A 21,216-nucleotide genomic window follows, 5' to 3' on the forward strand; every position below is an offset into this window, starting at 1 on the left:
AACTTATGTATCAAGTCAATAGTGGACAAATATTATTGGACGAATAGGATGGGAAAGAAAATGACCAACAAGAATGAATAAAGAAAGACAAAGTGTAGGAACAAAGTCCATATAGGACCCATATTTCCCCTTGTCAAACAAAGGATGGAGACTCACACAACTTTTGTTGGTTGAATCTCATCGATCATAAAATTTTTCATTCAAAGGGATATGAGCCATAGTCACAAGGCTTCAAAAATGACTAAAAACACCAGTAACCAAACCATTTGTAGGGGACGTTTGCGCAAATGGGTTTATTCTCATGCTATTGTTTAATTATTGATCCCGTGTATAGCAAATTGTGCAATAAAGCAAAAGTTAAGAGTTCAATTTTTGACAGATCACCAAAAGAATTGTCTTGCGACTATGATAGATCACTAAGAGTTTAACAAAAAATTTCCAAGAGAATCAAAAGGAGATTCTGATGGATGAACTTGTTATAAGTCCTGAAGAATCTGCAAGAGTCTTGACGTATTGGTAGAACTTTAATACAAATATCTTAAATTTGCAACAAAATTCACGATTTGTGAGAGATCACCAAAAGTTTTTAAAAAAATTTCCTTAACACTTTTTGCTTCAAATTGATCCGAATCGACTCCAAATTCAACAACTACACGGCAAGGCTTTTCAATCACTCCAAAAATTGGCTAAGAGAAAGATATCAATTTTACTTCCTTTTCAACTGTATCAAGCAATTGGAAATGATTCACTAGCTAAATTAAACATATACTTTCATTTAATGAATTTAATTTATCATCTTTAGCACAAATAAATACAATATTCCTTGCTCATAATCCATCCGTCAATTACTTATTCACATTGTTCCGTCTTTGTTGCATCAAACATAGCAGGAGGCCAAATCCCTACAAAATAGAAAGATAATTCCTCCGTCCAACTTTATTGAGAATATTAAAAATAGTTGTTTAATTTTATTCCTTTAATTTAAATAATAAGAGATAATTAACTCTATTTTATTTTTGCTACTAAATACTATTTATTTTTAATATTTAGATCACTTATAAGATTGATCATTAAAACTTAATAAGAGTGTAAATCGTCAAATATAAACAGATAAAGATAGATGGGATGGGTATTTAAAATAGAAATTACGTTAGATAGATAAAGATATGAAGAGATAAAGATAGATGGAGTTAGTATTTAAAATAGAGATTACCTTAGATGCATTGATTTGCAATTAAGTTATTTAAAATGTAAGTCATCTTTAAATAAACATTACACTAATTAGTAAGTAAAAAAAGGGGGAAATAAGTGCCAAATTCGGACCCAAAATCTGTATGATTTTGACCCGACAATTTCCAGTGCCGCCAGAGTCGACCTCGCGAACAAACTGCGCTGAATTTGTTCTTTCTCCCCGCAATTTCTGTCTTTCATTGAAATCAAGCTGTAAGTTGTTACTACTTCCTTTAGTCCAAAATAAGTGAATCGTTCATTATTCAAGAACATGTTGCTAATTTTACCCTTCATTTACACTTTACGTTATCAGTTCCAAGAGACAATTTTATTTTAATGTGGCTGAAATTTCTAGAGTAGTTTAATAATATGTCGAAGTGGAAAGTAAAGTACAATTTATGTCCCAATTTCTTTTGCTTAATAAGTGCGCATTGAGGTAAGAATTCACTTATTTTGGACTAGAGGGAGTATTTAATATTTGTCTCTCGAGATTTCCTTCTTTGCGTATGTTGCGATCCAAAATCTTATTTGTGCCATGGATTCACATAATTAGTCCTCTTCACCAGTCGTAAGGAGTGTTGTCTTGCACTATTCGTAGTGTGGTAGCTTAGGGTTTAGCCGCTAGATATCTATCATTGCTGTTGTGGGTTGTGTTTCTATTATCGCATTATAGTAGTGGTTGATTATTGTTTTTCTAGTATATTTTGCATTGTTCCCGTGTTAGTTGTCATATTTTATTCACGATTTTCCTCTTCTTTGTACCTCGATTTGCTACATTTGAGCCAAGAGTCTTTCGAAAACAACCTCTCTACCTCCCCGGGGTAGTGGTAACTGGTAAGGTCTGCATACACTTTACCTTCCCCAGACTTCACTTAGTGGAATTTTACTGGGTATGTTGTTATAGTCCTCCTCAGTCCTCACTGTCCGTCATATCATTTGTCCATTTGTTACTTCTTGATTTTCAACATTTGAAATATTTAATAAGATTAGAGTTTTAAAAAAAAAATGTTGGGGGGAGGGAATTGAAAGGTGGGGAATCGAACTCTCACCATCAAGTTGAAAGATTAGGTAGCCAACCAACTGAGCGACTAAGATTCCCTGTGAATAGGAAACTCCATTTATGCCTTTCATATTTTTCTTTATCCATTTATGTTAGGAGAGAAGGTTATGTGTTGATTAATGAAGTTGCTCTACTATGTTTTTTGTTCAATTTTGTCTTGTGGCTTGGAAGATCCAGGGTTTTGGCTAAAACTGATTCCCTAATCTGAATCAATTTAGCTTAAAATAATTAAAAGAGAAGCTTAACAATCCAATACTTGCTTACTGTCTAGCTATACATACTCTTATAATGTAGCCTCCATTGAAGGACGCATGTATTAGTTCAACTGGCAAAGGCTTGAGGGACTTGTGTCTAGGTTACAAGTTTGAGCCCTGCACCAAGCGAACTAAGTCTAGTATTTAATTGGAGAAGGATAGAGGGGGAGCCCATCTTATTGAGTTTCGAAGTTTGTGGTTGGTCCAAACAGTTGGCTCTAGATGCATTTCTCGGTTATTAAAGAGAAGCTAAACATATCATTTAGGAAGATAATTTCATTTACATGAGGAGTTTCTTGCCATCATTCATATGTACTGAATAGTTGGGAGTACATTCCATAGTTGCAGTAAGTTAGCTTAAAAACTATTTTTGATGTTCAGCCATCTTCGAATTGCATCATTCATAGGTACTGATTAGTTGGGAGTACATTCTGTTATTGCAGTAAGTTAGCTTAAAGACTATTTTTAATGTTCAGCCATCCTTGAAATGGCTTCCATATTACCTTTTCATAACTGCTTCAATTTGCTGCACTTGAGCCGAGGGTCTCTTGGAAACAGCCTCTCTACTTCCACGAGGTAGGGGTAAGGAACTGCCCTGGGTGTTATATTGTTCTTAGCCATTTTCCAATGAAAAACCAAGATGTCGGCCATAAATGTGTTGTTGTATGAGTGAATGATGTAATGTATTAGCGTTCCAAGACTTCCCTCAATTTGAGATTCAGTATCTGATCCATCTCAATCATTTTGTTTTTCATTAATAAACAGGCTACCTGGCTAGGGTCCTATAATGGGTGTGGAACAACAAAAAGACCAACTGAAAGAGATGGACTGGAAAACTCTGGGTGGAACAGAAAGTAGTGAGCCTAATGCTGGACCATCCGTGAAGAAACGGCTTCCAAGAAAGATTCGACAAGTTCCTGAGTATTATTTTCTTCCACGAAGATCCTTACCATACTCCATCGCCTTTTATGGGTCGTTTATTGCTGCAGGTATTGGTGCAGGAATGTTGCTCGAAGGATGGATCAACAAGAAGATCAAAGGTAATCATTGTGGATCTTCTCTATTTTAAAGCAGATTGAATCGTGTAAATATCATCTGTTTCCACTTTTACGCTTTAAGTTTAAATCAGTAGCATGTAAATTCTTTATCTTTGTTTACAAGCTTTTGAAGGCAGTTGTAAGGTGCTTTTTGTTCATTCATTATAAACAGCACATAATTCCTATTAACGAGATATTTCAGGGTCTCAAAAAATGGTGTACTATGTTGTAATGCTTCTAAGTCTATCCTTATTGATAACAAAGTAATTGAGGATAGTTCTCTATATTGTTAGGGCACAGTAAATGCTTATGTCATAAGATTTGTACTTTGTATTTTTCATCTTTTCCAATTGAGAATAATTCATGTCGACTACATGGATATAATATCCCTCAGGAAACCCTTTTGGTGCGCCAAAGGCAGAAGGATAACGTATAAAACATATTCCTGGGCTCGGAGAGTTCCTCAGCAACTGATCTCTTGCACAAATTACCCTTGCTTTTTTCCCCCTATAATCCGTAATCTTACTTCCAACGAAAGAACATTGTACCTGACATACATCTTGTAATTTTCTGTTGCTTATATTTTTTTTCCTTGAAGTGTATTGGTTCCTTGCTAGTTGTTCTCTTGCTTATTATATTTTCTGCTTCATCCATCATTTAATCCATTTTTTTCATAGCCCATTCTTGCTTGAACACTTCTCAAAAGATTGAAATGGACCCTTCACTCGTTTAGGAGCTAATATTTGTGGTGATTAGGTGCATATCCTAGTTTGAAAGTCAAGGAAAACATGTTGGTTAAGCCTTTCCCAAAAGCCTACTCCATTTTTATGGTATGTTGATGCTTAACTATCTGACAAATGCTAGAGAAGACATTAAGACACTCAATTGAGTTCTGTGGACACAGAGAAACATATTCCAATTTCCAACGCATCAATCATTGGTTTGATTTATCTTGTATTTTCCAATTTATACTGTGATGTCATTTGTTATTTGGTTCTTGTAAATTAATTTGCTCTCTGATGATGACAGAGGATGGAGGCGTCATTTGGGAGTACGACAAGTGAACATGGATTTCTTTTCAGCTGTTCCGATTGCTACCTCTTATTGCTCCAAGGTGTTCACCGGACAGATGAATATCGTAACCATTAGTACAAGACGATGAATCTTCTCTTGGCATCCAATTCAATTTTGTAGATTGTATATTTCAGGAGCACAGTGCAGAACAGAGATGTCGAATTTCGCAAATACTACTGAAACATTAGGTTATATATTTGCCTCAATGGTTTAACCTTTGAATAAATAGAGCGACCGGGCAAGTGGCCTTCCTAAGAGCTCTACATCCTCTGCTGTTGTTGAATATGGAGCAATTGAGCATTCATATAGCCGTTGAGGTTCGTAGGGCAATTTTGCGGGAGAATTTGTTTTGTAGCCCTATACAAACTTGTTTTGAGTTTTACATCCTTTTTTATCAAAGATTATCACTTTTACTTGACATGTGAAAAAGTCGTTTTTTTAGTTCAATTGCAAGTGGTCATAAAAGATCATTTTCGCAATTTTCGTGCTACTAACAATGATGGCAAGGTGTTCAATTTTTTACATTTTTTTTTCATTTCCATTTATTTCCTGTTAGACTCTCACCCATCCACCATGGGTGGATAGAAGGAAAACCACGTGGAAAATACTGACCAGATGGACTGGAAATGACAAAATTCATACAATATAATGCATTCAAAAGATGACAAAATTCATAGAACACGAGTGTGCGCGATTAATCTTTGGTGTAAATCTAGACATTAATTTTTGAATGTTAATTAAAAAAAATATTGAATTAAACTATGTAAGTACCATCAAACTATCAGTCGCATCAAAAATTGAAGATAGATTGATTTTAATTTCTCAGAGCAGAATCATCAAAAGATGATATGAAGAAGTTGCAAAAAGATATTCACATCACATGCTTACATGTAATGATTAGCAAAAAGATATTCATCTACTGATCATGATATTAACACTACTTCTAGTTCCCAATTTCACCCACACTACAGATTTTCCATTTACTCCTATAAGCCTAAGCTTTCACTTCTTTTCAACCAAAAAACAAAGCAAAAGAGAGAGGAATTTCCATATTAGCTAAGAGCATTCACCTGAGTATTGAATTGGAATCGCCTAGTTCAAGACGGCATACCGGCGTAAAACAACATTTGGCGGTACAAAGCGTTTCTCTGAGCAATTTTCCTGTACTGAACCAGCTGTTCTACTGAGTAAACACAGCAGCCTTTGGAATACAGATACGTCTGAGCAACTGGTGAGTTTAGTACCACCTCTAAAAGCTGTTGCCTATTCAGCCTCCCTAGTTTCCCAAAAACGCTGGTACTTTTTCCATTTTTGTCCTCGGAAGAGGACGACGAAGCACCTCCTTCGCTTAACAAAGGCATGTTCTGGAGAACGCTAACTTGGGCCTGTAGAAACTTCACGTATTTGTACGCCTCTTCTAGCATCGTCGCTGTGTCCATTTTTTTGTCCCATGGCAATAGCTTCTCCAAACACCGAGTTTTCTCGCTTAGCTTCTGTCTTTGTAATCTAGCTGTAGATGAACTAGGAGGCTGCTTCCTTTTTGGAAAATTACTCGGTTCGACTCGGTTACTAACCAGCGATGAAGATGAGTCACCGTAATGAAAATCAAAATAGTTTGTCTGTTTAAGGCAACGGAGATCTGGAAGATTCTGGTATCCAAAGCCTTCGTAGTTAAACGGCTCATTCAAAAAATACTCATTGTTGTATGGATACAACTGAAAAGGAGTATCATTTACTACTGGTACTTCTAGCTTAGGGAATTTCAGCTTTTGATCAGCATTGAAATGCTCCGTCTCCAAACTTTGCTGGATTTCAGAAGCAGCACCAGTTGCACAAACCATATGATCATTAACGAGCGGAGGCTCATAGTTGGGGTTGTTATCGATGCTCAAACTCAACAAAGACGAATAACTCATACCGGCGTACATGCCGTTGATGAAAGCAGCAGCTTCATCGGTCTCCATCAACGGCAGTAACGATTCACCGCCGGCCTGTGGAACAAGAGATTTTCTCTCCATAGCTCTCACACACAACACAACATGCAGAAAAAATGGAAAGATATAATTCTACAGGATACGCTGGCGTGTATGTATATATATTTGTTACGAGGGGGTTAAGGACCACGTGGCGAGATATGAATAGAGGTATATAACAGACAAGTAGCTGTGGCTACTGTTGATTCTGTCTCTATTTTTTTGTACTATGCCGTTCCATTCGAAATTCGTTTTCTTTCGCGGGTTGATTTAAGACCGTTGATTGGATTTTGATCAAGCGGTGGAAATGTAGTGATCTTGATAAGGACAAAAATGAAGGGGATTATTTACAAAAATGGAGGGTTAAAAGAGAAATTTAAGTGAAACAGAAAGATAAAAAGGTAATGATAATGTTGGGATTTGGGTATCCGTCACTGTACCAAAGTACTGGTTTACAGTACCTGGATTTGCAGAAACGGATTATGAAACCTGTCACCTCTTAGGATTTCAGTGAGAATAAACATTTTAGAACTCAAAAGAAGCAAATTATTTCAAAAAGAAAGGTCTAGTATAAAGTTGAGAATAGAAGCTCCTTGTATGTGTAACTGGAAATATAATCTAATTTATCCATTTACATCTAAATTAAGATTAGGAACACCTTCACTAATTTTCTTTTCCGTGACAATGAATTACATATTACAAAACTGCTCAAGAATTGAAAAACAAATAAAAACTATACACAAGAATTAAGTGAGGAAGCAGCCATAATGAAATCAAAGACTTAGCAATCAACTATTTCTCCCTCCTTCCACTAGTGAGAGGGCTTCGATTCTAACATCGAACACCCTTTCTTCTAAGCAATCAATATCCCCCTTTTTTAATGACCGTAGTGTCCGGGCCAGCTTTCGCACGCCTTAGACTAATCTAAGCAATCAATATCCTACAAGCAGCGTCCTACTAATGCTGCTCTGCTGATGCCTGCAAAATTTCATCTATCCCATTTGGCTTGAAAGATTGCAGGTCTATGCTTCAGCCAATGTACCATCTCCTTTTCTAATGGAGCCTTGTTTAGAATACCATCCAGCATAGGGCTGCCAAAAACTTTGGGACTACTCTTAAATGACCATATCCTATCTTTTGGCCATGCTCTCTGGGGCTGCTTCTCCTGGAAGAAGAAAAAGAACTTGCTTTAAGTGGATGCTTCCCAGTATAATAATTGAATTGCTGAACTTAACTGAAGCTATACGTCAAGTGTATCATATTTGTTTGGAAAACTAGTAAAACAGTACTAATTAACAGCCTCCCACATGGTTCACAATATTCATTGGTGGGATGTCGACTTTTGCCATGATAACAATGAGAGATACTTTGAGAAAAAGAAATTCAGACCACGAAAAGAAGAGCACAACCAATTACAGCACTACCACCAATAACTAAGCCACACTGACATTCTAGTACTAGTATTACTCCTAAAGGACGTTCAGCATGTTCTGCTTAGAAGGCATTACTCTACTAGAACACAATGCATCTAGCTGTCAGCTTATTCTACAATAGACAACACTAAATAGAGGATGCTCTTCTGAAATTAACATAAAGCTTACCATTCTAGATAGCATGAACTTCACAGTCCTAGGGCCATAAACACGTTGGCGGGACGGCTTCTGGACTTTAGCATAAAAAGAGCCAGCTTCAGGTAAAGACAAGCAACCCCTGCTCGCCTTGAAAAGACAATTCTCCGGATCAGCATTCGCTTGGTTATACCAATAAAACAGCTGTCCTAAGCAATAATTCTCGCCATATGTCTTGCGATACTCGTGAATACCAGGCCCCAGCTTATCAGCATATTTGGGTCCCAGGTCTAAAGGACTTATATATACAGGGGGGGAAGTGACAGTCTTGTATTCCTGCAAAGAGAGAAGGTATAAGAGTCAACCTACACAATTCCCAATGAAAAGGACACCAAAAAGAAGTTTTTACAGAATAAATTAACATACTCGTATCCTAAAGAAACACTTTGTGTAAGCATATAAATGAATCAAGTCAGCAGCTGCGTCGTGTCGAGATTTATATGTACATGGAAGATCTCGGACCTCATCTCTCAACCTAGAACAAGAAAGAGCAAGTCAAGAAAATTGACTTCTGAAAAGAATGATATAATCTAGGATACCATGGTTGACACTACTCACCATAATAAGGATTTCCGAAGGCCCGTCTCAAGATCTTCAAACCTGGATGGGTCATGAGCTCGAATCTTGGCCTTGAGATCGCTTAGCATACTATCTTCCAAATGAGGAGCCATGCATTGAAGAAGTTCATCCACAAGAGACCCCTCTCCTCTCCAGATAAAAGAAACAGCATCTTCAGGATTAAGCCTCTCAATAGGAGGAGGAGCCTTTTCTGGGTCACCAAAAACGCATCTCATTACATAACGCACCTGCCAAGGGCACATAAGCAGCTCTTAGATTTTACTTGATCTCAATACATCAGATAAAGACTTCGAAGCTAATTCTTAAGAAAGAAAAATGGAAGGAAAGATAAGACATATGACTTGGTCAAAAAGGAGAGTCAAACCTTGTCAAGAGTCAGAGCCAAGTTCTGAAGCCTTTGGTTGTAAACACCCTCAGCCTGTATTATTCAAGAAAAGATCATATAAGAAAGAAACTTTGAAAATGCAGGTGGAGGGAATAGAAATGGAAGTATAAAACTCCAGCTGACAGCATACTTACCTGAATCTCAGATTCGTTTTTCTCAACTTCCAGACAAATATCTGAAAAGTACTTCTTCTTCTCTTCCAAATTATGCTTAAGTATCTCATCAGGAAGCTTCGTCCTCTCAAAATTGATAAATCTCACCTTCAACATAATATAAAATTCAGAAAATGCTTTAGAAAAAATAAAATAATACAATGGTAAGCCATAATCAATTCAGAGCAAAAGCATACCAAACGAGCTGAATAAGCAATCAACCAATGTGGCAGACCAGCAAGTAAACAACTTCCAAGTCCAGCTTTACCAAGATCAATATAATCTTCTTCAGAAACTGAATTCAGTTCGGAAGCCTCTAGCATCAGCTGGTGTCGGTCAAGTAACCCATGGTACTCCTGGAGCACCTGCAGAAACCAATAACGGTTCAGGTGACGAGAAATGACACTGCTGAAAGGCATGAAAAAAATATTTCAAGGTGATAGCATTGGAACAATAGGTGTCCGTTCAAATGATTGAAGCATTTTCTTTTAAGCACAAAATGTGACGATTCAAAAACACCAAAAAACCTCAATGACAAAAGAGCTTAAGGAGCTGCCAAGACCGAGATAATTCTTCAAAACTTAGATGGAGAATGTACCTTCAGGAAAGCCCCTTCACCTGTAAGATTCAGGTAACTTCCACGGCAAACCTGGCTGCCGCATAAACAGACAGAAGCTTCATACTCTTCTTTACTCTGCAGCATGAAACATCACCATTTAACAAAAATTATCCACAAAAAGGAAAAATAGAAAGGCTCTCTCCTTAAGCTAAACAGATCCCTAACATTATCTAAAAACTCACCTCGGTAACAGAATTGTAATCGAAAGTGACCTCTTCACCATAAGCAATCGGCCGCACACTATAAATTCCAATCTGATACTGACCATCGACAGCTGTTACTCTACTCAAAAGGAAGTATACAAATGTCACGAGAAACATTCTAGTTTTAAAGAGGGGATAATACATTAAAAAAAAACACAACACATCTCTCAAGGTCAAGGGAAACCATAATAACACTGACAATAAAACTGTATTTCAGCTACTTCACCCAAAAATCTAATAAGTCTTACATACTTTCCTCTTCTCTGGACGAGCAAATATCAGTTAAACATCAATGCAACAAATCGTTTCAAACCATTTGTTCCAAGTACACACAGATCCCGTGTGGTTCGATCTATAAGAGGTTCTTAACACCATCTTTATTGTACTTCTAATTATGGTTCATATGTAATATTTGTTGAAATTTCAGGGTTCTAAAATATATATATATATTTATGCTGTTCACCGAAAATACAAGGTTTAAATGAACAAGCTGGCTAAGGGCCACATGCATCACTGTCGAATGACCCCACCTTTCCATTTTTAGTATCTTCTTGGAATTACCAAAATGCACGATACATGGTTCATAATCTGGTTCTATGCACGATACATGGTTCATAATCTGGTTCTACTATCAGCTGGACTATAAATCACTTTAGAGAGAAGGAGGAAACTTACTTTGCTTCACAATTAGGACGGCACGAGTGACAAATTCGACTGGCGTAGTTAGCTTTGTGCATTGCATCAACAACAACTAGATCATATCCATCAGCATCACCCTAACCAGAGGAATTACAAATAGGTTTAGGAGAAAAGGTTGAAGGGAAAAGGAGAATAGATTGCACCAAATCAATATAGGATACCTTTGGTCTCTCAAGATAAATATTGTAAAACTCAGGTGCAGGATCATTGTTATTCCTTTGCAAGGAGCGAATTCCATCTTGCTTCTCAAACCACTTCCAAGCAGGATAAACCTGTATGTCTCGTTAGGAAAGAAACGAATTTAAGTCATCTTTCAGAATGTACACCTCTAAATGCAAAATTAAGGATACTCGGAAAAGTTGGACGAATGTATAGGTATAATCCAGAAGTAAACATATTATTCTTACCTCCCCCAAGAATTCGACGACAAAATCCTCCTCGCTGAAGCCACCTTCTTTGTTGCACACAACCCCAAGACCCTGACAGACACATCAGACGTCAATCAAATATTAGACTAAAGGGACGAGCATATAATAAACTACCCAAACACACAAGCAATAAATATTTTTTGTAGGTCACAGTAATAAACTATTTTTCATTATCCTCACCTTTCTATAAGCAACGTAATTGTCCTCCGGACGAGTATCAATGGCCTTTAGGATGAATTGGCATAACCGCACAGTTCTTTTGTCCTGATCTTTTTCTGCATTTTCCAGAATCTCTTCGAAAACAGGTTTCAAAGAATATATCATTGGTGTGTGACTGCCCGTGAAGCGCCTAACTTGCTTGTTAAGAGTACAAAGAAGCACGTCTTCAATAAACAAATGCTTGTCCAGCAGAGACCAATCCGATTCATCTGGCATGGAATCGAGAAGAAGATTATGAGTGTACGGATCAATACCATAGACTTCCTGCTCTATCACCTCTTCTCCAAGTGTTTTCCTTGGTTTATAATCCTTCACCTCAGGAATTTCCATATCGGACTCCTCCGTTCCATTCTTCTGTGCACTAAGCTTCTCAGCATAATCTTCAGGCAAAGAAACCAGCATCTTTCTTTTCACTTCTTTCTCATCAGCTACAATAACATAATGATCAACGACTTCATATTTTCTTGTTACCGGAGGAACCAAGCTAGCCTTAGTCATACGAGCACCCCATTCACGATCATCAGCCAAAGAATCAAACCCATCATCTGGAGTAAAATAATCTTTTGATTCTGCAGCTCCACTTTCCGATCTTAAATCCAAGTCACTTTCTGTGTCTGAAGCAGAACTCTCACTGTCACTTGAAGTGTCATCAGAAGATCTGTCAAGATCATCAGATGTTTCACTTCCTGAATCTAAGGATTTCAACCTCAACTTGGATAAGCGTCTTTTGATTTCTCTGTCGCTTGCAAACTCTCCACAGTCAGATACACCATTAGCATAGGAAGATCCATTGCTTCTGTTGAAGTACTTCTTTTCAGACATTCTAGCAGGATTCTTTTTGTACTTTGTTGTACTAGAAGAGAAACCTGGAGGTGAATCATCGTTCCAAGTGTTCATCATCTCATCTCTTGTAGAGACTGACTTGGTGGGATCTTCCTCCAACCTAGTAGCAAGACGGATAAATGATGCAATAATGCGATTCATGTCTTTGGCATCACCACGTTTTTTTGACCTGGGCCACAGCATTTATAGAATATCAATCAGAATTTTCAGAAATTATGTTAGATAGAACAGAAGCGCCAAAAAAATACTAGAACCATTTGCACCATATAAATTAACAATTTGTGTGTTGGAAAGCAGCAGGGAAGACAAAAACATCCCCAAGAGCATGGAACATATGGACTCTGCTCCTTAATGTGTTAGGGTGCACTGGTACCTCCAGCAACATATTAAGAGGCTACAATCAGTGGAATGGGCAGAGGACGAAGAAGCATCAAGGTTGTTAAATTTAGAGCCTACTGTTTTTTGTACTTCTGCTAACATCAAGGTTGACTGAGACGTAAATACTTTTGTTGACTTTCTACATTCCTTATTTGCTTGAATGAAACAGAAGTCCTTTTCTGTGCATACTCTAGCACTTTCTTGGTACAATCAACAAAATTTCACTTCAAAAATTGCAGTTTTGGTCAGTTTGCTATCCCTCATTCACACTTTGGGTCCCTCTTTGCACCTTTAACCTTCAGTCCCCAGAATGCAGTGACTTGAATCCTAAAGAAAATAGGTTTTAACAGTTCTGTACACCCAGGACTCATGGCGAATGTATGCCATTGCCTAAAAGAGTATTCATCAATTTTAGGGATCATTTCTAATAGGGAAGAGTGATTTTATCAGATCTATATTTATTTAGAAACATACTGTTCCCTTTAAAAATGAACTTCAATATGAAAATGCCTTCTATGATAAGGCAACCACGACACTATCGATTACAAGTTGACGAAGTTGCTAGAATTCAGCTAGTCTTGTATATTATTGGCCTAAATTGGTAAAGTTCTTCGAAGAAAATTGGGTACATTGACCGAGGATTTGTACAGCTGACTCGGGCTTGTTTGTGGTTGAATCAAACTTGCTGATTGATTGAATAAAAAAATTTAAAGGTACAATCAAGGTCAAATAGAGATAGTTTGCACTTTTCTCCCAAAATAGAAATTTCACACAATTCAGCTGTTGGAAAGATCCAGTGATGCTAAAGAATCATACACAATACGGAATGCAAAACTTACTTTAGTGCATCCCGGCACATTCGACTTATATCCTCTTTGGCAGAGTTCAAGCCACGACTAGCATAATATCCACTTTTGATTTTCTCCTCAATCTCTCCAACCTAAAGGAAAGGGGACAAGGTTTAGAAGCATGTAAACAGTATTTAGAAAGCAACTCAGCAAAGAGGATATAGTAGTACCTTTGGAACAAAAAATTCGAAGGTATTCTCCTGCATTATCTCCCTTAGACTTGAGGCAAGAAATTCCTTCATCCTCTTGAAACAATTTCTCGATTTTCTCATTGCCAAATGCCTCAATTGAGCATCCCTAGATAGCATGGATGAGGACTTTCTAGCATCGAAAACCTTTGCACGTTTATACAAGCTTCGGCGGAATAACTGGTTAGCAAACTCTCTCTTGTCTGAACTTTCCAAGTAGTCCCTCAGTCCAATTGAATCGTCTGTCTGATTTTCCTGACTACTATAAGTTCTATAAGATGATGAGGTTCTATCAGAAACGTTTTTGAGACTCTTAACTTTCAAATTCGAACTCCTGCTCCTAATCCAATTAATATTTGGAAATTTAACAGCAACATCTTCAAGTTGGCTGCAACCTCTAATATCTATAGAGGATAAACAAGAGAATGAAAGCAGAACATCCTCAAGCATTCTGGGAGTTATGCCGATACAATCACGTAAACCCAAGGAAGTTAACCTCTCTTTGTTGTAATCACTCTGCAAAAAAATGAATAAAGAATGTGTTACTGTTGAAGGTATCATAATTTCTCAACAATTTTCTGCTTCTTAAAATTATTCCAATTTGCGAGCCAGTAGGAGAGAAAATAAGTGGCAGAATGTCATCATAGCAAAAGCATACCATTATTTTCTGCAACACGGAATCAGTGCAACTGGAAGCAATAGATAACAGGTCAACCTGACGAGAGATTCCCTTATATATCTTTACTATGGATCTCCAATGCGTACAAGTCAAAGCAGCATAAACAAGAGATTTAACATCAGCTTTAAGGAAATGAAAGATGCGCGCAAGCACACGATCATCCAGTAGACCCCAGCTTCCATTTTCGATTCCAGGTTTAGTAATGGCCTCTCTATTGAAAGCTTCCTCGCAACATAGATCATCAAATTGGCATTCATCATTCGGAAATACGGCTATGTCCTCTTCCATTTCACTCTCTTCTTCACTTCCATGACACCTCGCCTTTTTGCTGGCACGAAAATCTGTCAGAGAGAGATACTTTAGAGAATGAGAGCCAGGACGCAAAGGGTGATAAAGACAGACAAATAAGAAAACAAGTTGAGCAATGCGAGTCAAAGACAGACAGAAAGAAGAAAACAGTTGAGCAATGCGAGTCCTTTGTAACATAACAGGCCACATCATAATGAATATATAACCGAGATTAGAATATAATTGGTGAACTGGGAACAGGCACAGGCATGTCTCTTTCTGAATCCAGGTTGGTGTTGTGCCTTTTTGGCGTAATTTGAACAAAGATAAATTTCTTTATATCACAAATATATACAAGGACAGGAAGGAGAGTAAGAAGTCCAAAGAAATTTACGGAAAGTAGCAACTCACTCATCATATGCAACAAAGTTGTATCAGAAAAGGGTGATATAAACTAGACATCATAGAAAACCAGTCCCTTTACAGCAAAAACGAGCAAGGGAATCTTCAAGAGCAAGGAGCACGAACCTGGATTGCACTCTTTCTTTGGTTGTCTTGCATTTATCCAGGGATCCAGGACCTCATTAATAGCAGCAGCAAGTTCCCTACTCTTGTATGACTTCATGACCAACTCATGAAGCTTTCCTTGGGTATACCCAATAAACTGAGGGTGCATGCCATGAAATGTGCAGGGAGCACCACCAGGAACACTTTGTAGAGAACTCTCCAACTCTGACATAGAAGCTCCAAGAGGCTCATTAGGCGTTTGGCACACCTTTGACATATCAGATGTCTTTGAACTTGAAGCAACTGGGACCCAAGTCCTGTCCAACTTTCTGAAAGCACTGCTATTTTCTGGTATGACACCTTGATCAACCAATACCTGCAACTCAATAAACGAGAATGGACCCCTTTCATGCCCAGCACCATCAAGGTAGTACCACTCACCTAAATGTAATTGTAACTCATCCACTGAGCAAAGACGATCCTTTGGAATATTTAAGGGTGTGCTGCTCTTACGGGAACTGTGTGATACTAGGTCCTGCCTACTTTGAGAGCGATAAGCACCTTCTTCTGACAACCTCTTAGTATCACCGGTGGCCACATACGGTCGTGATGATCTCTGAGGATGCCTATCCTTTGCTCTAACTTTAGTGTGAGGCTCAGACACAAATGACCCATGCTCATTAACTACACATGCATTTATCCGGATCACTGGAAGCATAATCCCTTTTGTACCCCTTAACATTGGAGGTTTAGATGGATTGGGTCTTACAACAACACTACTATCGTTCCACTCATCAGGAGTAAAAGCCCATGATGGAAGATCAAGCCTTCTGCTGTGTGACGGGTAATTAGATTCATCTTTCTGCAGCCATCTTCGGTCTTCAATCCCAGATTTCGACATGAGGCATAGAGGATAACCATCATTAAGAACAAGCTTCTTTTTCCACAGCCTATCTTGTGTAGCTTCATCATTTCTTTTCCAATCCCCACCCTTGCATGACCAGAGACCAGAAAACAATTCAGCTGAGTCACTGCAGAAGAAATCATTTTCCTTGTCCCTGGTCCTTGGTTCTGTGGGTTCTTTCTGTGCCTCTGAATTAAGTAAGCACTCATCAGAGCTTTGACCATAGTGCTCCCCTACATAAGAGAAACCAATGCATACTTGATCATAAAGCTCCTTAGCAACAAGATGGAGAAAAGTGTACACATCATATGCACATAACTTAAAGAGGTTAACGCAATCCAAATGCATATAAACAAAGTGACCTGTTAAAGGGACCACTCCTGAAAAAAACAAACTCTGGATATATCCAAGTACAAACACAGTTAGAAGAAAAGTCAACCAACCACATAACAAAAGTTATGATACAGATACTAAAAGACATGTATAGTATATGGATATTATCACTGTACTTCTACCTACACCACCACATAAACTTCCATTCAAGAGTAATTTAGGTTCTTCCTCAGCTCCCCTCACCCAACCCCAAAACCAAAAAAAAGAAAAAAGACTATATCAAACATTGAAGTCTCAAAAGTTATCAGAGAAGCTGATCATAGCCAATGCCGAAATTGGGTGTAATGGACATGATTAGACAACCACTTCAATGACACAATTACCAACCAAAAAAATAGAAAGAAATAGGAAACCAAGATCAAGGACTTTGATACAATCAAGCCTCCAAACTTTTTCCCCTCTCCAACAACCTGGGGACAAACACAGTTTCACTTTTTAAATGAGTAGGAATAAACAAATATAATTGGTATGGACTGTCATTAGTTATTCCAATCACAGATCATTAGAAAATTAATAGTGTGACTTAGACAGGATGCAATTAGCAGATACCTCAGGCTAACTTCAAACTGATCCAAATTTTTTTATTTTTTTTTTAAATCTAGCTGAAACTCAAAAAGGCAAAGTAATAAACAATCTCAACTCCTTCATCCAAAAAATAAAAAAAATATAACAATTTCATCTCATGGTACTAAACCCCAATTCTATCAAGCCAACAACTGCTAGTATTTACAAATTTCCTCCTTTACATACAAATTAGCTTCAGACTTGCTTGTATGTTGCTTTGAGATAACTACAGTTGTCATTCAACAAAATGTCAGCTAAGTGCTACCAATTTGCAGAAAGTAAACAACCACAGCTTAAATGAGGGAAGAAAGAACTGTATACTAGACGAACAAGAGATTTACCAAACAAGTATAGCAATATTAAGTAATCAGATCTTAAGTAGTCAGATTACCACAGGAAAGATAAGGTTTTCAGCAATTATTATCTTAGGCAGAGAGGTAAGAAAACAAAATCAGCAGTAATACCCCACGGGCTAAATATTCTCCACCTACGCTTCGATAAAAGATGGCAATGACTTCTTTATTGCATAGGCCGAGCAGTGGAAAACAACACACCTTTGTTGACCAATTAGGAGATACAGACTTGAAATAGAAACAAAAAGAACTACTTACCTTCAGCACTTCCCCATTTCTCCCACTCCACATGCTCGAAGGTCATTTGCAGCACTTCTGCAGAAGAGAATTGCAAACAGGAAATATTAAGTGTGGTAAGAAAAACCTGAACACTACCATGAAAAGAGATAATTTTCGGAAAAGTCATGAGTTACTCACCGCCAATAACCTCTAGTTCCCTGCCGGGAGTAACAGAAAACCCCTCTAATAGTGCCCCTACTCTCTCATCAATATGATGTTCGTCCAAAGGTTCAGATGCATCCAAACTATCTGCATGACATGGTACAATCTCTGATGAAGGGGCAGAAGCATCCACAGCCACCCGGTCATTAAGTTGAGCTAGATCATAATTATCTTCCAAGACATTACCAGGAGCCTCCGGAGGGCTCACCATCTGAGCAACTACATCTGGAACAACTGATGGAAAATTTACAGCTGCCATCGGGGAAACTGCATTCTCAACAGTAACCCACCTTTCACTATCCGTGTGTTTGACAAAGTGGTCAGCTACAATATATCCCTCTTCCACCAGCGACTTCAGCTTGCATAATCTGGAAGGTCCTTGTTCCACACCGAACTGATCAAGGTAATACCATTTTCCAATAGTTCCTTCTGCTACAACTGAAACATGTGGTGGGGTATTGCATATATCCATGTCTTCTTCCATTGAAGCTACCTCCTCAACAGCTCCATTTTCCTCTGAAGGCTCCAAGGCATTCACTGCAGGACATTGAGGCAAATCTTCATTGTTTACCGGATGGATGCCACTTTTAACAATTGAGCAGTTACTATTTTCAGGACAGCTGCTAACCTCAGAATCCTTAGCAATTTGATCTTTCCCACTGACATCCTTTTGGCTGCTGAACTTCCCTTCAAGCTTTTTGCCTTCAAAATTACTTTCCTTTTTATCATTTGGTCCACTTTTCTGACCTGGGTCTCGACGATAAACATTCCATCTCCGATCACGTTGGGGCTGCTCGATGAAGTTTGGGGTCCTGTCCCTCCTATGATGGTGGCGGCCTTGATCTTGTGGGGACCATTCTGAATAACTTGGGCTCTGGCTTCTATTATCATAATGACGGCTCCGGTCATAAGGAGACCTACTGCTATCAAAGTGACGGCCTCGATCATAGGGAGACTTTTCACGGCGGGCTGGGCTCCGATCCCAGTTCTCAAGATGGCGGGCCCGGTCACGTGGGGACCTCTCTGAATGACGAGGACTGCTATTAAGTCGGTCATAAGAAACTTTCGATGTCTCATAATGCCTGGAAGAATACCTATCAGGCGGAATATTCCGATTTACATTCTTGTGCAACTTCTCAGTAGAGCGCCGCAAACCGTGCTCTGTTGCGTATACAGCTCGACTTCCATCATCAGAAAGTTTTCTGCTTTTTGAACTTGAGAAGTCATCATACTCACCTCGGTACTTTCGGTCACTTTTATCTGAATCAGTAACATGCCGTTTCAACCTATTACCTGAGAAATATTCTCTTGAAGGATTATTGCCATTTCTCAGCTCACTCTTGGAAGGACCTTCTTCTCCAACAATCTTGGAACTAATCCTTGGGGTCCTTTCAGGAATGCTAGGTTCATATCTAGATAACCTCTTCACATGCTGAATTCCACCACTTCTACCAATATCTTTCTCCCCAGAATGCTTACCTGAAGAAGGTGGCGTCCACTCGCGGTCATTTCTCCATCCTTTGTCCTTGGTCGTAGGTGGTGTCCATTCATGGTCATTTCTCCACCCTTTGTCCTTGGCCGACGGAGGTGTCCATTCACGATCATTTCTCCACCCTTTGTCCTTGGCAGAAGGTGGCGTCCATTCATGATCATTTCTCCATCCTTTGTCCTTGGCAGAAGGTGGTGTCCATTCAAGGTCCCCTTTCCAACCCTTGTCTTTACCAAAATCATACCTGCGTGTCCTGTTATAATTAAAATCATCCCTTGCTGACCCCTCACCTTTCCGCCACCTATCAGGTACGAATTCACCCGGTTCATAACCAGGAACATTCTTATCAACCTCCCCTTTTCTATTAAACTTACCAGAAATATAATCACCCTTCTCCCATTCCACCTTACGCCACCTTCCTTTACCAAACTCACTCCTTTTAACCTCAGACTTAATCTCCGCCTTCTCAATTTCACTCTTTATCTCGCATCTCCGAGGTAAAGCCTTCTCCGAAACAAGTTGTCCATTCTCAAAAGGTAAAGTACCCAATTCACCTTCCTCAACTTCATCTTTACCAACGTCACCATTACACTCAATTTCCTTAACACCGCTTTTCGAACTCAAGTTTACTCCTTTCCCCTTCTTAACAACCTTCATCTTACCATTCACCTTCTTCATCTTCTTCTTCACGGTAGCTTTTTTAGTAGTTGAATTCATCGAAGTAGTAGTACTGAACGTGTTACTGCTCATATTTTTGCCTCCACAAACTGAGAAACGCTCCATAATATGCTGTACAGACACACATGCAACGCCTCCATCGCCCATGGAAAGCTCAAAACTCTTCCCCACCGCCAAAACCGCACCACAGTCGCCAGAACCAAACCCTAATAATCACCTTCTTCGCCAGGGTTGTCTATGCTCATACTTCTCCAAAACAATTTCAGCTTGTCCAATTCCAATCTCCGCAAAGCCGCAAACCCTAGAAAAATCAACAAACACGAAAATAAATCAACACAATCGAACAACAAACACGTAAATCAACCAAATTAACAAGAAGAACCGAATGTAGGGTTTTGAAAAAGAAGAACAAAATTGAAATCGAAAAAATTGAAAGTTCTAGGGTTTATATACATACCAGTTGAAATTCTGAGGGAGCTGAGTTAAAGAGATCGAAGAAGAAGACAGCTGAGTCAAACTCCGAGTCGAATTGAAGAGTTGAAAGGTAGGAAGAAGCGCGAGCGAGATCGAATGGATTGTTGTTGTTGATTTCGCAGAGAACGAATCTCTTTCTTTCTTTCTCTTTGTTTTTTATTTCTCTCTGTATAATATTACGTGTAGAGATATATACTTTATTTTTATTTTTTTTGCCTCAAGAGAATTTTGTACTTCGGGCTTATTGGTGTGGGCTTTTGGCCTGAGAAGAAAGAAGGGAACCCCTTAATCCCTGTATTTACCCCTTTTTTTTTCTTAACTTTGTATTACTTGACAAGGAGCTGGTAACAAATTCTTACTGGAACTGGCAATGTAATTTTTTTTCTTCGTCGTCGACGTAAGGTTTGGGCAGCGGGCAGATATGTTATCATAAATAATTATAGTTTGGACATTTTATATTGTGTGAAAGTCAGCTTTGGCAAGCATAAATTTTGACTTTGGGAGGCAAAAGGTAACAAAGTAAAAATGGAATAAAGGGAGTGTTTTAAAAAAAAAAATTAAAACTTTTTGAGTGAAAATTTTAAAAGAATTTTAGTTTTTAAGAACTTAAAATTATTTAAAGATTTAATTTTCAAAATCTAATCAAATT

At 38.4% G+C, this 21,216-nt stretch overlaps 3 protein-coding genes across 4 annotated transcripts; 1 reads left to right on the top strand and 2 right to left on the bottom strand.

The window, feature by feature from the left end:
• The first annotated feature begins 1,173 nt into the window (after positions 1–1,173).
• Positions 1,174–5,073, top strand: LOC107878271. Of its 2 annotated transcripts, none has more exons than XM_016725197.2 (3): positions 1,174–1,443; positions 3,310–3,584; positions 4,611–5,073. In XM_016725197.2, the coding sequence occupies exons 2-3, from the start codon at positions 3,332–3,334 to the stop codon at positions 4,643–4,645; spliced, it is 288 nt and encodes a 95-aa protein (XP_016580683.2). In that variant the 5' UTR covers positions 1,174–1,443; positions 3,310–3,331; the 3' UTR covers positions 4,646–5,073. The 2 variants fall into 2 exon arrangements, with proteins under 2 accessions (XP_016580683.2, XP_016580684.2); XM_016725198.2 differs by having other exon boundaries at positions 1,433–1,666.
• Positions 5,074–5,083: 10 nt separating this feature from the next.
• Positions 5,084–7,035, bottom strand: LOC107877271 (transcription factor bHLH103). The gene has a single exon (XM_016723953.2). It carries the CDS (start codon positions 6,671–6,673, stop codon positions 5,753–5,755), a length of 921 nt encoding a protein of 306 aa, XP_016579439.1. The 5' UTR covers positions 6,674–7,035; the 3' UTR covers positions 5,084–5,752.
• A 139-nt stretch (positions 7,036–7,174) lies between these two features.
• On the bottom strand, positions 7,175–20,764 carry LOC107878272 (histone-lysine N-methyltransferase ATXR3). Its single transcript, XM_016725199.2, has 20 exons — positions 20,551–20,764; positions 17,903–20,394; positions 17,744–17,800; positions 15,293–16,408; positions 14,456–14,817; positions 13,780–14,313; positions 13,601–13,701; positions 11,502–12,552; positions 11,301–11,372; positions 11,055–11,165; positions 10,870–10,970; positions 10,174–10,273; positions 9,971–10,066; positions 9,570–9,737; positions 9,355–9,480; positions 9,200–9,253; positions 8,815–9,062; positions 8,623–8,731; positions 8,230–8,532; positions 7,175–7,793 (listed from the first exon to the last, which is right to left on the bottom strand). Exons 2-20 carry the CDS (start codon positions 20,238–20,240, stop codon positions 7,617–7,619), a joined length of 7,224 nt encoding a protein of 2,407 aa, XP_016580685.1. The 5' UTR covers positions 20,241–20,394; positions 20,551–20,764; the 3' UTR covers positions 7,175–7,616.
• Between the last annotated feature and the right edge of the window lie 452 nt (positions 20,765–21,216).

This window comes from Capsicum annuum, chromosome 7, assembly GCF_002878395.1.
Source record: "Capsicum annuum cultivar UCD-10X-F1 chromosome 7, UCD10Xv1.1, whole genome shotgun sequence".
NCBI classification, from domain to species: Eukaryota; Viridiplantae; Streptophyta; class Magnoliopsida; order Solanales; family Solanaceae; genus Capsicum; species Capsicum annuum.

Bases quoted from the DNA above. Each gene is read 5' to 3' on its own strand.
- LOC107878272 (XM_016725199.2), bottom strand. From the start codon at position 20,240: ATGGGCGATGGAGGCGTTGCATGTGTGTCTGTACAGCATATTATGGAG. The intron at 11,166-11,300 runs GTAAGAATAATA...CGAGACATACAG, and splicing joins TCGTCGAATTCTTGGGGGAG to GTTTATCCTGCTTGGAAGTG. The intron at 10,274-10,869 runs GTAAGTTTCCTC...CCTTTTGAGTAG, and splicing joins CGTCCTAATTGTGAAGCAAA to AGTAACAGCTGTCGATGGTC.
- LOC107877271 (XM_016723953.2), bottom strand. From the start codon at position 6,673: ATGGAGAGAAAATCTCTTGTTCCACAGGCCGGCGGTGAATCGTTACTG.
- LOC107878271 (XM_016725197.2), top strand. From the start codon at position 3,332: ATGGGTGTGGAACAACAAAAAGACCAACTGAAAGAGATGGACTGGAAA. The intron at 3,585-4,610 runs GTAATCATTGTG...TGATGATGACAG, and splicing joins GATCAACAAGAAGATCAAAG to AGGATGGAGGCGTCATTTGG.